This window comes from Castor canadensis, chromosome 3, assembly GCF_047511655.1.
Source record: "Castor canadensis chromosome 3, mCasCan1.hap1v2, whole genome shotgun sequence".
Classification (NCBI taxonomy): Eukaryota; Metazoa; Chordata; class Mammalia; order Rodentia; family Castoridae; genus Castor; species Castor canadensis.
This window is the reverse complement of record NC_133388.1, coordinates 39,067,941-39,084,687: the sequence shown is the minus strand read 5'-3', so window position 1 is coordinate 39,084,687 and position 16,747 is coordinate 39,067,941. Positions and strand designations below refer to the sequence as shown.

Below are 16,747 nucleotides of genomic sequence, written 5' to 3'. Positions count from 1 at the left end.
CTTATGCTCAAACATCAGTGAAGGACTTGATGAAAAGCAAGCATGAGGGAAACCTTTAATTCTCTTTAGAAGATGCCATAATTCAAAGCTCTGAAAACCTGGAGCAGGCAGGTCACACACTGAGTTGCCCAAGACCCATAAAGTTTAAAAGCAAATTCTAAATAGCATTTTCCTGCCCAAAGTCTAATCTAAGTATCCAAGATGAAAATGCAACTAAATTGCTTAAAACTATTACTGGATTTTTTGGTTTAGTTTTTCCATGTACAACCTGTTTTGAAATATGCATACATTGTGGTACAGTTCCATTGAGCTAATTAACATATGCATTACTTCACATACTTATTTCTTGTGAGAACTTTTGAAATCTACTCTCTTAACAATTTTTAAAATGCAACATATTATAGTATTGGTTATTAACTGAAGGCCAATATTTTTTAAAAAGTCTGAAAAATCATTTTCCAATTTATCAGGATTGTTTAAAATACCAAGTGCTTTTACTTACTTTTTAACTGAAATATAAAAACGTAAAATTATACATATTAATAGAGCACCATGTAATGTTTCAGTACATATATACATTGTATAATATTTAAATCAGGTTAAACATGTCTCCTCAAAGGCCAATTCCTTTTTAATGATCAGTTATAGAGTCTGCCTTTGTTTTATAATTAAAAACATTAATTAATCTTCTCTATGTTCCATTATCATCTCTTAGCAGTGTAGCAAATGGTTAAGGATAGGTGTGGACTTTGAACAAAGTCAAGTGATATGGGTTCTAGTACTAGTTTCACTTATATAACTTGGAACACATTACTTAAAGCTTTTTTATCATTTTTATTAATATCTAATAGTTATACAGGGAGTGTCATTGTAACATTTCCATATATACATATATTATACCCCGGTTTGGTTCATCCTTTCTATTTTTCTCCCTCCTACCCACTCCCCTTCTTAGATTAATTCCAGCAGGTTTCAATGTTCCATATTCATACATGGATAGAAAGTACATCAGCCATATTCACCCTCTTTTACCCTCTTCATTTACCTTCCCCTCCCACTAATGCCCTCAGTTTTCTCATCTTTAAAATGGCAATAATTATAATTACTCCAGCAGGTTGTTGTAAAAATTATAAGGCCATAGAAAGCCTTAATAAAGAATCTGGCACACACAAAAGAAATTCAATTATCATTTTTCTAAATGTTCAAGATCATAATTATTATTATCACTATTATTATTATTATTATTGTAAACACATTTTCTTAGACCATCTTGGAAAATAAAAGAATAACACTTAGAGCTTAGTGTGGGGGCTCATGGCTATATCCAAGTATTCCAGAGGCTGAGGAAGGAGCATCACAGGTTCAAGGCAGCCTGGGCTACATAGTAAGACCCTGTCTCAAAAAATCAACAAAAAGAGAGAGTAACATTAAATGAATCGTTATTCTTATATACTTGTGTAAATAAAATAGTGGAGAGATTGATACTATGTTTTAATTTCTACTAGTACATCCTTTTATTTCTGTTAGTGTATTATTTCTCAGGAAATGTATCTTGAATGTGCCTCATTTAGCATGATCTCACAAGATTAGACTATTTCTGAAACTGGCAAAGCCAAAACATAAAGAAATCCCTAATGCCTCCTGTATTTTTTCTTCCAAATTGATTCCTTCTGTAATGTTTATGAGAATGAACCTTGTCCAGAAGGAAAATTATTTTATTATTTTGGTAGTCTCATTGGCTCTTCTTGACTCTAAAAAGTAAATTCTTATTTTGATCTTATAGTTTGTAGTCATGCAGGATCTCTATAAAATGACAAAGAATCCTTGCAGAGTAAAACAAATAGCTACAGTGGATGAAATATTAGTGACAAGAAAATCTGTTTTTTATGTTCTTGGGATGTAAAGTAGGAGAGAGAAAATAAGTTATGTGATGCAGAATTTCTCTCAAAGAGAATGGTGTTCTGTGATCTTTTACATGAGGTAGCAGTAGTTTGATAAAAAGAAACTATTGTTCTTAGTTTTTCTCATTGCCAAAAAATTAGTCCATATGAGCCATAGAGAGCATTTCTGCTACAACAGAATCTATTCAAGAAATTTTTGTATAATATTACACAAAAATTATAGTATATTATTTATTATTTTGTTTCAAATGGTGTTATTATTTCACAAAAGAAAACTCAAATGATTTCTCACAGTATAAAAAGTCTTTGAGATTCTCTAGCATGCTGCTAATTCACACACTTTCTCTCCTACAAATATTGCTAGTTCTCTAAGATATGTAACATAGTTGAAGTAGCAAAAGTCCTCAGTAGACAAAAAGACATGGTCTTAGAACCATGCTGAGTTTTTCAGTTTGCACCCCATCACCTTTAATTCAGGAAGTTAAACTCTATCAGTATATATATATATATATATATATATATATATATTTGAGGCAATTGTGGCTCTCTACCACCTTCTACTTCATGTATCCCCTTCTGCCCACCTATCTTCCATTACTCAGCTCCTTTCTCCCCACTCCCTTTATTCTCCCTTTTTTCTTCTCCTCTGCCTTTGCCTTAGGCCTTCCAGTAATAACCAGTGGCACTCATGAGCATTGATAACCTTCTAGGTGTAAAGAGGTTGCTAACTTGCTCTGGATCACTAAGCATTAGCCAGTATCCTTCAGAAACATATGGGATAAAACTCCAAACCAGTTGGAGGATCACTTGCTTTAAGATATGTGAGTTGAAAAATCAAGATAGTAATAAAGTGACTAAGAAAATAAAAAATAAGTAGAAACAACTTTTAAACAAACAAGAAAGAATAAAATAGAAGAAATACAGAGATCAAGTGATAATGATATAAATAACATGAAGACCTAAAACTAGAACTTCCTTCAGGGTGGGAAAGAATCAATAAAATATTTTTTATTCATGTTTTTTAAATTTTATTTCTCCCCTCATACAAATCAAACTACTTATCCTTTTGTTGTATTCTCACCATATGGGCACCCATGATTTTACCATTTTTTCCTAGATGTTAATAAAAGCAAAAATATCTCAGAATTCCAAGTTCAACTTTCCTGAAAAAGTTTAATTTGAAAGACTTGTCCCTTCAAAACTTGTTCGGGAATCATTTAGAAAAAGGAAATATTTCAAACAAGCTAGGAATTATTTTGAGAGCCATGTATAACATAATTTTTTAAAGGATATATTAAGAGAAATCCTTACCACTTGAGTAAAGAGATTTTTTTTTTATTCATATGTGCATACAATGTTTGGGTCATTTCTCCTCCCACCTCCCACCCCCTCCTTTACTCCCACCAACCCCCTCCCTCTCCCCCCCACCCCCTCAATACCCGGCAGAAACTATTTTGCCCTTATCTCTAATTTTGTTGTAGAGAGAGTATAAGCAGTAATAGGAAGGACCAAGTGTTTTTGCTAGTTGAGATAAGGATAGCTATAGAGGGAGTTGGCTCACATTGATTTCCTGCGCATGTATGTTACCTTCTAGATTAATTCTTCTTTTTTTTTTTTAAACAGGGTAAAATTTTATTTATTTTTTTTATTTTATTATTCATATGTGCATACAAGGCTTGGGTCATTTCTCCCCCCTGCCCCCACCCCCTCCCTTACCACCCACTCTGCCCCCTCCCTCTCTCCCCCTCCCCCTCAATACCCAGCAGAAACTATTTTGCCCTTATTTCTAATTTTGTTGTAGAGAGAGTATAAGCAATAATAGGAAGGAACAAGGGTTTTTGCTGGTTGAGATAAGGATAGCTATACAAGGAGTTGACTCACATTACTTTCCTGTGCATGTGTGTTACCTTCTAGGTTAATTCTTTTTGATCTAACCTTTTCTCTAGTTCCTGGTCCCCTTTTCCTATTGGCCTCAGTTGCTTTTAAGGTTAGATTAATTCTTCTTGATCTAACCTTTTCTCTAGTTCCTGGTCCCCTTCTCCTATTGGCCTCAGTTGGAGTAAAGTGATTTTTTAAAGTTTTTTTCCTTTTTTATATTCTGATTCAAAATACTTATAGAAAATCAAAAAGAATGTTTTAAAACTACCCACTAATGGCCTGGCCATTATTAATAGTTCATAGAGTTTAATACATATCAAGTGTGTTGAAGTGCACTAAAATTCAATATAGACAATCCACAGCCATTTTGATTTCAAGTGTTCTTATTCTTTCAGTGTTTCTGAGTTTCTGTTCTTCATGGATCTTCCCCCCATAGCTGGTTCTTCAGCTCATTGACAGCCTGTGATTATTGCCTTCCACTGTAGGATACTTTAGATGAAGGATACGTATGATATGGAGAGTATGCTCATGTGAGCAGATAGATAATTTGAAATAATTAATTTTAGTTAATTGCAAAACAGTTAAAATATTATAGTTAAGCAAAGAAATATCCCATTTCTCAATAGTAGCAATAAATGGGCATTCTCCCTGGAAAAGACTAGAAAAGACCTTCTCACTTATCTGCCCATAAGAAAAGGCAGCAGATTTTAAATTCCAAGCAATTTAACCCCTCAATATAATTGCTGTAAGTATTAATCCTCTTATTCCAGCCTTGTTATCTTTTCTTTTCACACTCCCCACCCTAAACCTTCCTATAATCTTAGTTTTAGTATACACCTAAGTACTGTTATCCTGTGTCTACCATCCAGCTTTAGTGTAGTTTTATAAGTAGAGTAGACAAATTGTTAATGTCTCAATGTTATGCCTTTGCCAAAGATATTTCCTAGGATCACTGAAAGTTATGCTATTTATATAGGCCTCAGTTTATTTAGACCTGGTAATGATGAAACTCCTTACTATTTAAAATAAATGAATAGCCATACAGTACTTAAAGGGGCTTAAGGAGTCATCACAGATGACTGGGAAATGAAAATGAAGGGTACTTCTGTGGCAAATGGTTTGAGGATGATCATTTTCAGTGCCACAATGAATAGTTATCCACTGGTTTCAATTTCATATCAAATTCTGTAACCATAAATCTTCAAATAAACAGATGAGCATTAAGAAAACAAGGAAGAAGAGAAAACAGTTTCGAGGTCTAGCATCAAGCTCTATGAATTGTTTACATAATGCATGTGCTGCTAGGGTTTGGTTTACATTGTTTTTATTCCTTCAAATTAAATTCTACAGTTACAAAGGAGAAAAAGAAAGCTCAGGATCAGATATGTCAGAATGAAGAAGAGGAAAATTCAAGCCTTTACCAAAATCCTTGGAATCCATCTATCTTTTCTAATACTTTGGCTTACATAGTTTGTTTCCGAGCTTTAGGCTCATGTGCCACCATGCCTCCCTCCACTTCTGCCTCTTCCTGTCTAAGATTATAGAATTTATTTTGAAAAAATGGCACCTTTTAAAATAGATTTTTAAATAAATACTGAGTTTTAGATTGATTGATCATTATTTTTCTGCCTGTAAGAAATTGTAAAATCTGATCTTAGGTGGTTCACTAGTTTTTATTCCGTAAGTTTTCTCTTATTCTGAATTTTCTGTATTCATTTGATCTTACAGTGCTCTGCTCCTAGAAAAGATAGTCCGAGGACCAGCAGTATCAGCATTAGCTTGTCAATCCCAGACCTACTGAATCATAATCTATTTTACAAACTCTCCAGATTATTTGGATACACATTAAAGTTTGGGAAACAGTGTTGTAAAAAGGAAATAATAAATCTGACTCCTCTGTTGGTACCAAGAACTTTCTATATTGTTAGTTGGCTAAGCCTCCCTTTACCACCATATAGAGTCAGGGAAAGATAGAGAACATCATCAAGTGAGAAGGTATTCTCTCCCCATGTGGTGTACCATGCCTGACGATAAAGGACCTTGCTTGCTTCTAGAATCACATAAAAGAACTCTTTCAGATATTTAGGTCTTTGAGGTGCTATACAGGCTTGCTTCTATATTGCTTTAGATGATTACCAGCCACTCATCATTCCACGACATTTACAGAGCATTTACACACAACATTGACGTAAGCTTTTTGAGTTTACGGAGGATCAAGACTGGAGAAGGGAAGAAGAATGAAGAACAGAGGGTTTCAAAAGAGAAATAAAGGAAGTAGTCCCTGCTTCTCTAGCTAAAGAGATCAAATACATACATTTATGGAATTTTTAAGAAAATTTGCAAGGCATAATAGTAATAAGTACTAGGCAGTTTACAAACTTCCCTCTTAAGTAGTGTGGAAATTCCAAATTTATTTCTTTATTCTTTTTACAAATACTGAATATCAACAATGATCTAGACACCATGATAGATAAAATGACATAATCTAAGTTATATCAAATCAATCAGAGCAGTCTTTCTAAACATTCTTAAGATGTATATGTTGATTCAAGTTTCAAAGAAAATATGCATGGATCAGCAGAAAACACATACAGTATACATATGAAATTTTATTTTGGAAAATACCATCTGTTCATTCATGTATACATCTTTCTAAAAGATTCTTAGAAACAATATTCGCTCATTTATTCAACATTTTGAACACTTCACATATTGGACATTTATTTAATACCTATTATATGACAAAGGCTAGGGATTCTTCTGAGATAAGTAAACACATAGCTGCAAATAAATTCAGAAGCCATACTTAGAGTTAATTGAGGCTACACCGGGAAAGTAGGTGACTCTTGAGGTGAGGGGAATCTGATCTGACTTTATAAGGAAGGTGATATTAGAGCTGAGTCTTAAAAGCTAAGAAGTCTTTAATGAGAAGACAGTGATAACGAAAAGACACTGTGAGTAGTAGAAGTGGCATGCCATGGAGCTGAAATTTGAGTCATCTTGATACTCTCTGGAAACTTAAGAATAACTAGAGTGTAAGGGGTAGAACACATAATCACAGGCCTTTGCACATAATAATGGAGCATTTCCACTTCATAACACACACTTATGTAGCTCTTACTTATCCTTCATATTCAAATCAGAAATCCTTTTGTACAGGTGCTTTCACTGTATATTCTCATAAAATCATGTTCTTAGCTAGGTGATAGTGTGCACCTGTAATCTCAGCACTCAGAACACAGAGGCAAGAGGGTTGTGAGTTTGAGACCAGCCTATGCTACATAGTGAAACCCTGTCTCTACAAAACAAAACAAAACCAAAAACCTCTCATGTTCCTTTTCTTTAGAGTGGTTTTCCTAATTTGTATTTATATATTTATGAATGTGATTATTTGGCTAATATCTATTTTCCCTACTTCATCAGTGACTTTGTATTGTTTTAACCATACCCATGGGAAGAAATACATTAAATTCATTTTACATCACAAGTCAGTGGTATGCACACACACACACAACATATACAATACATATAAATATGCATACACACATATATAAGCAAAAACAAATTTTATGAAAAAACAGCCTCCTTACCATGCATGATAAGATATATATTTACTTTTTTAAGATGACAGTCTAACTATGTTTTGCAGGCTGGTCTCTGGTCTCAAAACTCTAGGACTCAAAGTGATCTTCCTGCCTCCGCCTGTGGAATAGCTGGGACTACAGGCTCATGGCACTACCTGGCCTAGGAAATATATTTTGTATGCTTTTTGACTAGAAAAGTGTTTACAAGTTGATTTGATAGTCTACTTCCATCTTGCTCCAGAATTTGAAAAACCTTGCAACAGACTGGCACAGCATTAGAATGGAAGTAATGTCTTGTTTTACTCTCTACACTGTCCTCAGCCCCTAGAATAACATTTAGGGCATAGAAAACACTTAGTAGAAATTTGCTGAATAAATAAAGGAAATGAATAGCTTTGAAAGGTATTATTTTATAGTATGATTATCTTCATTGTATCAACAAGAAAACTAAATGTTAGAGGTTTAATAATTTCACTGAACATCCTGATGCTAATAATAGCAGAATCATGATTCAGATTCAATTTCGCTGTACTTTAAATTGTTCAAATTTGTACTTGTGCAAGAATTAGAAAGAGAAAATGTCTAGATTGCTTTGGGAAGTGACAATCTGATAATTTTATTTCTGTAATAAAGAAATCATTAAAAATAAGTTTGTTCACATTTGAGGTGAAGTTAGTATGGAATTTTAAAAGATAATTGATGTATTAGTTTTCTGCAATCAGAAAAAAATCATTTGCTTTTAAAATACTGCAAAAAGAACTGGAGGGATACATTAAATAACATTTGTAAAATGTTCATAATTGTTTAAATAATGACTTCTCTATTTTAAACTGTTCCTTTTAAAAAGTTTTTTTAAGAAAAGAAACTACAAAAGTGGCAGAATAAAAAAACAGCAATTCCAGAAAATTCTAATTTGAGCAAGTAAACATTGGAACTATCATAGATTTCCAAAAAATACAAAGAATCAGAGTTTATTAACTGAGATAATATCTAAAAGTACAACATACAATATGTAGTGATAGAAGGGACCCAAATTAGATTAACCAAAGCCATCTGTGTAAAAAAATGACTCGTTATATAACAATATTTTATTCAAGCTTTTAGAAAATAATTACTACTTTTACTTACATAAAGCTGGGCATGGTACTATACCTCTGTAATCCCAGAACTTGGGAGACTGAGGCAAGAGGATCATGAGTTCAGGGTAGACCTAGGCTATAATGAAACCCTGTCTCACAAAAATGGAAAAAGGATTAATTTCATATGTCCTTTAAAAGGGGAATTTTTTCATTATCTATCAGTGTTATTGCAAATATAATTCATGTTGTCTTCTTTGTATATATGTCCCCTAACCTTTGTTATAGAAGAAATGGTTGTGATCATAAAACTTATTAGATAGGCATTATCTTGCCAGTAGGACTGGTCTAGACAATAAACAGTAAAAATTTTACAGAAAAATGAAGTATAGATACGCATAGTGATACATCCATGAATGTGTACACACATATCAAAAATAACATGCACACAGATAAGATGATATAATAGGAGGCTAAGCTAAAAGAGCGTCCTATTAAAAAAGCACAAGTGTGGAAATTATAAGGTGACAGAAAATCCATCTCTAGTGACACCAAGAAAGGGCACAGTTAGTTCCACTTCTACTGATCCTCGGAAATTGTTGGATACCAAATCAAACCAGTAGTAACAAAGTTATTGTGTAGTCTGTGATATCAGAAAATATCCCCATTTTCTGAAGCCTTTTCAAATTATTTGAGTGAAATTTTAGAATTCCATTATTAGGTTCTTATTCCTTGCTATAGGTCCATACTGATGTTTATTCTTGGCTCTGTTCCATCTTACAGCTGCTGATGGTCCAGGAGATCGTTTCATCATTGGGGAATCTCAAGCTGGTGAACAGGTGAGATTCATAGTCCTGAAGGCACTGAGAATTTCAGCTTCACAGACTTTGGGCAGCTAATTCTAAACTTCTGTTAGTGTTGTGGAAATGTTAAGAGAAAGATTAGTCAGAAGGCTATTAAAGATATGAAGGGATGGTTCCCATGAAAACCAAAATAATTGTTTCTTAATTTAAAGAACCTCCTTCTATTAATATATGGCATATTGGTATGCCCCCCACAGACGTGCCTCACAAGCAAGCCCTGCATTTGAGTAATTCTTTCTTTTTATAAAAATACTCATTTTTCTGGCCAGGAGTAGTGATGCACACTTGTAATCCTAGCTACTCAGGAAGTGGAGATCAGGAGGATCACTGGAGGGCAAAAAGTTCACTAGACCCCATCTCATCTAATAAAAGCTGGGCATGGTGGTGCACAAAGAAACCATAAATAGGAAGATCATGGTCCAGGTAAGTCTGGGCTTAAACACAAGACCCTATTCAAAAATTAACTGAAACAAAAAGGGCTGGAGGTGTGCCTCAAAGTAGTAGAGCACCTGCCTAACAAGCACAAGGCCATGAGTTCAAACTTCAGTACCTCCAAAGCAGAGGTAGAAGGATCATGGTTTGGTGCCAGCTTGGGCGAAAGCATGCGGCTGTATGTGAAAAGCAAACTAAAAGCAAAAGTATAAGGGCATGACTCAAATAGTAGAGTGCTTGCCTAAAAAGTGAATTCAATCCCCAATGCAGCTAGAAATATCCATTTATTGTTTTTTCTGAATAGAACTACATGTATCTCTTCAATGCTTGGATGCTGAAATAAGGAAACTAGAGTCTAGGATCACTACCATTGGCATCATCCTTCTCCTACATAATTTTCTTAACCCCTTTCTGTTGTCAATACATATGGAAGTACATGATAAACCAAGGAAGAAAAGACATGGGAATAGCTTTTTCCAAAACTTCCATGTTTTAAAATAAATATTTATTTATTGCCATTTTTTTGGTGGTATTGGAGCTTGAATTCAGGTCTTTGCACTTGCAAAGCAGGTGCTCTACCACTTGAGCCACGCCTCCAGTCCAACCATTTTTATTCTTATATAGTGTTTATGAGTGCTTGGGAGTAGCAGTTGAGTATCCTAGCCTAGGAAGAGGAAGCTAAGATTTTGTCCACGTTGCACACAGCCCTGCTATGGTCTCCATGACTGTTTTCCTGAAGAAAAGAATAGCTAGTCTTGATTGTTCATTATATATGACTTACCCTGTGACTCATAATTTATTTACTTCTTTCTATCTATTTCCATTAGCAATGGACATCTAAAGCATCCATTTTTATAACAAAACCACAACATAGCAATTATTCACGGAGTACTTACTGCTCTTTGATTGAGTACAGAATTTCTTTATCAAGCACACCTACATGTGTACCAGGTGCTAGGTTCCAGGATATAAAATAATATATAATTTCTACTCTTGAGGAGTTTAGTGGAGCAGACAATATAAACAACTAGATATAATATAGCAGATATTAAACTAAGAGCATCAATCAAGTGCTGTGGCCACAAAAGAGAAGTTGACATCTCAGCCTGAGGGCTTTGGGGGATAACTTGCAACTGGCCTTAGAGAGTTTTGCAAAAACAGGAAAGGGAAAGGGGCATTCATTCTAGATAGAGAAAACAGGATAAGTCAAAGACCAACAAGTTTTGTTTTTTGGGGTTTTTTTATTATTATTACTTGGGATACTTAAGGGAACTATAAACAGTTTGTGGAAGCCACAACAAAGCAGATGAAGGGTTTGTGAGCCTCTTCAACTTTCTTTACCATCAATTAAGACCTCCAACCTACTAGAGAACTAGGAGAACAAGAATAGTTGTGAAACTTAAATGTTGCTAATTTCTTCTAAGTTCTTATAAAAGTTTAATGAGGAAAAGATCAAAATTATACCAGAAAAGTAGAGTTGTCTTCAAATTACTGATGTGTCACACATACATTATAACAATCTCAGCTATCTTTCAAGAGCCAAATTACTCACTTACTGAAAATACTTACACTTGAGCATTGAGATGCCATTGTATACACTGAGGTGGTGATTTATAAAATAATGTATTTGTATACTAAATCCTTGACCTTAAATCACTTATGGTTTGGTCCCAATGATTAGCACTGGACACTTTCAAATAAAATATTATATAATTATAAATTATATAATTTATTATAATTATAATTATAATTTGTTATAATTATACAAAGGTCAAATAATCAAGCTCAGTATCTCCATTAAGGAAAAGTCAAGATTTGAACTGTTTTTACTAATATAAAGTATATATAATTTGAGGCGTGATTCAGTCAGTAGAGCCCCTGCTTATAAAGTGCAAAGCCCTGAGTTCACACACCAGCACTGCCAAAAAAAAGTAACTAATATAAAGAATTTCAATGAAAAAATGAACAGAAAATATAAGTGCTAACCTTAACAATCTAAGAAAACTAGTTCATATATTGCTAGAATGGTGATTCATATATTGCTAGAAAGATGATTACACTAGCCAGTAATGGGGTACATGCCTATAATCCCAGTACTCAGGAGACTGAAGCAGGAGGATTGCAAGTTCAAAGCCATCCTGGACCACATAGTAAGTTTCTAGACCAGCCTGAGTTACTTAGGAAACCCTGCTTTGATAAAGCAAATGTAGCAATATTATGAAACACTGTTCACACTAAGGGGAAGTCACACATGAGAGGAATAGGGAAACTAAGAACTTGAATAGGGTTGATATACTCACTATACAAGAATAAACATAAAATGAAGAAAATTAGAAGAGATAAACTAATTGGGGTTAATACATACATACATGGAAATATCACAAGGAAACTCCCTGTGTTGCTACCTTTATCTTAAGCTAAAATGTCATGTTTTTCGTCTTATGTTTTCTCTTTTTTTCTCCTACAAAATCGGAGAACAAGAGGTTGGAAAAAGTCCTGCCCAGGGTGGGAGGGCTGGCACCAGTGGGAGGGGGGTAAGTGTGGGGGAAAAGGGGTAGAAGGATGAATACAGTGCAATAAAATGTGTACACATGTAAGTAAATGCAAAAATGATATGTGTTGAAACTACTCCAGTAATAGAGGGAGGGAGAGAAGAAGGAGAATGGTTGAGGAGGTGAATTCATATATGATATATTTGATGCATTGTAAGAACCTGTGCAAATGCCACAGTGTGCCCCCACCCATCACAACAACAAGGTAAAAAAAAAGTCACTATACTAAAAAATGATTGTGCATGATAGATTAAGAGATAAAGACATGTCCTCAACATTTTTAATTCTATGCATTATTTTAGTGGAAAATTACATTGATCTGTAACAATTATGAATGACTTTTATTCAGATAACAAAATATAAGGATATAAGGCACGTAGCTTAATGCCATGTCTTATCCCAAGTCTCTTTCTCCAATAAATATGGAAGAAAAACAGCAAGATTGGAGTTGTAAGACAAGAAGCAATGAATGCTTCATGTAATTGTTGTGATAATAAGGGAAACTAATACATATTCATTTATTCACTTGGAGATGTTTATTTACTACCAGTTTATATCAGCCACTGTCAAGACATTGGGATGATAGAACAAGGTATCTGGAAAAGGAGAGGTTAAAGAGGTTTAACACAAAGACTATTTCCAAAATATGGACATCTAATAGTCATTACCTTAACAATAAATTTAACGTCAACTTAAATCAAGTTAACCTCTTGGTTGTGATTGTACTCATTCATGAGTAATTGGTATTACATTGGTCCAAAAGCAGTAAAACTGTTAAGACTACTTCATTATTTGTTTCTAAGAATGGTACATCTCCTGCAGATGCAGCAGCAAGGTAATCAGCTGTCTCTTTCATGTTTGTACTTCCAGCCAACTCAGACTGTAATGCCAGGACAAGTCATGCGTGTTACAACAGGTGCTCCAATCCCCTGCGGTGCTGATGCAGTAGTGCAAGTGGAAGATACTGAACTTATCAGGGAATCAGATGATGTATGTCACCATCAGGTCACCTGCATAATGTCTGCAGTGTTTATGAGATTAACCTAAGGGCTTTTTGTTGTTGTTGTTGTTACATTTGGGTCTTACATTATAATGTGTGGGGTCTATAGTAAATAACAAATTGTCATAGGCTTGAAAATCTTTTGTCATAGGAGTAGGTTTTTTGCTGTTGTTATTAGAATTTGAATCATGTTTAACATGAGAAATTTCACATGAAAACAAGGAAAAGAAAATACCTCATGATAGAACTGTGGTATTAACAATTGACATGCCTTCTAGCTGAGAAATCTGTCACTGAGACTAGCTTCTAATAAAATGTGAATGAGTTAATGAAATCAGAATTTAGTAAAGAAGAATTTAGCAAAAAACAAAAACATTTGGAGAAGTTCTTAAATAGCCAAGCCAACCAAATTACCTTCTCACCTCTGGTTTTCTGTAACTCAGGAAAAAGCTGTGCCACTAAATAACATCCTGAAATAGTAAATGTATGTCAATCCTCTTTTCACTGTCTAAAAAAGCACAGGAATCTTGGGGTTTGAGTATGCCTTTTTTTCTCACTGAAACTAATGGCAGTTATTGAAAGCAAAGTATTAGCCACCCTAAAAGTAGGAAAGATTCAGCTGAGATTTTAATGACTGGAAGTCATCCTTTTATATGATTAGTGAAAAAGTTTAAGGTATCTTAATTCTCATAGATTATGGGCCATGCTGAGAGACAGTCACTTTTCTTAATCTGAAATTTTCTTTTTAATAACCTTCTCACATACAGGACCTATAAAATTCAACTCTTGGCATACAGATCACATTCCCTGCTATTAAAACTGTCCAAACAGAGATTTATTGGCATCAGGGAAGTCAACAGCGCATTGAAATCCAGAATACATGCATTCTTAGACTGCCAGATGACAATACACAGTTCTAATGACACAATATTATTCACAGCCTATAAATGTAAAGTAGATGATCGCCATTACTTTACAGAAATCTATCAGGCACACTGTAAGTCCTTCACTGAAAAATCTGCATGTATTTGGGAACCTGTTTCTCTAAACAGAAGCTAAATACTACAGATCAGAAATTCTGTTAGATAGTTCTGTTTGAAATTATGTGGCCTGTTCTTTTTATAGGGCACTGAAGAACTTGAAGTACGAATTCTGGTGCAGGCTCGGCCAGGCCAAGATATCAGGTAAGTTCATAACATATAGAAGTATAGCCCGTTTTTGTTTCTACAGGATCATAAAATCAGGAAAACATAGCTATTACAAATCCACAGCTATGTCAGCTATGTCAATTAGCCATTTGCTTTTAAGCTTTAACACAAAGCAAAATCAGTTTTCTGAATTTTACATCCCATATCTGTCTTGCTTACTTTTTAGTGAAAATGGTAAAAGTAAGTAATATAGTCAAAAGCAACATGAAAATAAAGTAAAATCCTAGTCCATATAACCCACAGGTAATTCTACCCCTTATAATCCAAAATTACTCAACCCCAACCTATAGATTGTCCAGATGATCCCAGTCTCAGATATTAACACAATTAGCTGATAGCATATCCAACCAACTACCCTTAATAATAGAATAATTTCTACTCTTTCTATATACAAATGAAGCTTCTGTCCTACTATAAACAGCACACATACTTTAAATTATTTTTCTTACAATAGGACATGTTTACCTGGATTCTATTAATATTTACTTGCCTAACATCCCTTCATAACAGATCTGTGCTTCTCCCATCACAATGGCAGCAGACTAAGATGCATGTACCTAAAGTGAATGGCCTCAGGTCAGGGTCAACCTAAGTGGTCTAGATGGAAATTACCTCTACAACAATAAACTCAAACATTCTCCTGAACATAAAGCTAACTAGTTAAGAAACTCTATTAATGCCACTAGATATTTTTATACAAATATTTGCAGTTTGAAATTGGTATTTTAAACTATAATGTAATGCAAAGAAATCTTTAATTTTCAAATATTGACATAACATATTCCTGTTTAACAGTAACAGATACAAATCATGTTTCCATCTTCTGTAGTGTGATATAACTTAAAATTACAAAAGCTTAGAGTTTTTAGAATTTCATTATTTTGCTCCTTTCTCATCTGTGTTCTGTTTTCTCCTGAGTGTCTTCCTTCTCTGAAAATAAAGTTTCCCTCTGAGTTGAGAGAAATGTTTTTCTTAGTCATTCTGCTTATGGTTCTGCTTTGACTTTCAGACCCATCGGCCATGACATTAAAAGAGGAGAATGTGTTTTGGCCAAAGGAACCCACATGGGCCCTTCAGAGATTGGTCTCCTGGCAACTGTAGGAGTCACAGAGGTTGAAGTTAATAAGTTTCCAGTGGTTGCCGTCATGTCAACAGGGAATGAGGTAAAATAATAATAATAATAATAATAATAATTAAAAAGTGGTAGGTAGGGCTAACAAGATAAAGGTATTTCTGACATCTATTTGGTATTGAAAAGAAATTATGAATCTTACCAATGGGACCACATTTCTGTAACAGAGAAGTTATAATTTGGCCTCTGGATAGTTCAAGTACAGAAGATGAGAAGAAAGAACTAGAGATCACATATTAAGAAGTGTTCCCTTCCATTTATTAGCATGAAATATTATAACCAATGACTTTTTGATACACTCAGTGACATAAAAAATGTTAGCTGCAAGCTTTAGGTATCAAACTTTGGAAACACAATATTTAGTCTATTAGGACAATGACTTGGGACTATCCTGTTGCTGAAATGATGGACCACCTCTGTATGGGAAATAAATCAATGAATCAGGATACCATGGCTAGTCCCTGTTTTTGTTAAAAGTTCCATGTAAACTTTATTCACCAAGAGGGGTTTGATAATCTGTATTTGTTTTTTTTGTTTTGTTTTGCGTAGTTTTTGTCTCTACTGATAGCATCTCTCGGGGCTTGCTGTCCAAAATGGGTCTAAATGTCATTTCAAGCCTAATTCAGAAAGAAGAACTTACGGTTTTTTTGTTGTTTTTTTAGTTTTGTTTTGTTTTGTTTGAGAACTCCTGAAAAACTTCCTGCTCACTGCTTTTCCTGCAAGATGGCATAAGGGACTCTCAGGTTATATGGTAAATACTAAGTAGCAAATCTGCTAGAAATTTAATGCCTTGTAGCAGAATCAGAAACTACTGAGATTTTAAAAGTAATTTCCTTTAGACCATACTATTAAAGAAAAGATTAATATGACTTCTTTTTTTTTCTCTCCCACTTCATTATGAAAGTAGATCCTATTATTAGCATTATTTTTAGTTTCTTAAAAATCTTCATCATGAAAATTTTCAAGGATCTTTCTATGACCCTTATTGTTCTTTTGGTTAGGACAAAGGAATAGAATCTTTTGTTTTGCTAATGAAGAACTAAACCGACATCCCAGATTTGCATATTTCCCAGTATATGTATACTAGTCATTCCCTAAAACTATTGATTGACCCAAAGCAA

The 16,747-nt window shown here is 34.1% G+C and overlaps 1 protein-coding gene across 18 annotated transcripts in view; it reads left to right on the top strand.

Moving 5' to 3' along the window:
* The window catches only part of Gphn (gephyrin), a 571,921-nt gene that overhangs the window by 483,118 nt on the left and 72,056 nt on the right, over positions 1–16,747 (top strand). For all 18 annotated transcript variants that reach the window (XM_074067764.1, XM_074067753.1, XM_074067755.1 and 15 more), the window contains 4 exons: positions 9,223–9,278; positions 13,157–13,276; positions 14,412–14,470; positions 15,504–15,657. In XM_074067764.1, coding sequence (XP_073923865.1) covers positions 9,223–9,278; positions 13,157–13,276; positions 14,412–14,470; positions 15,504–15,657 — 389 coding nt within the window. The remainder of the gene's footprint in view (positions 1–9,222; positions 9,279–13,156; positions 13,277–14,411; positions 14,471–15,503; positions 15,658–16,747) is intronic.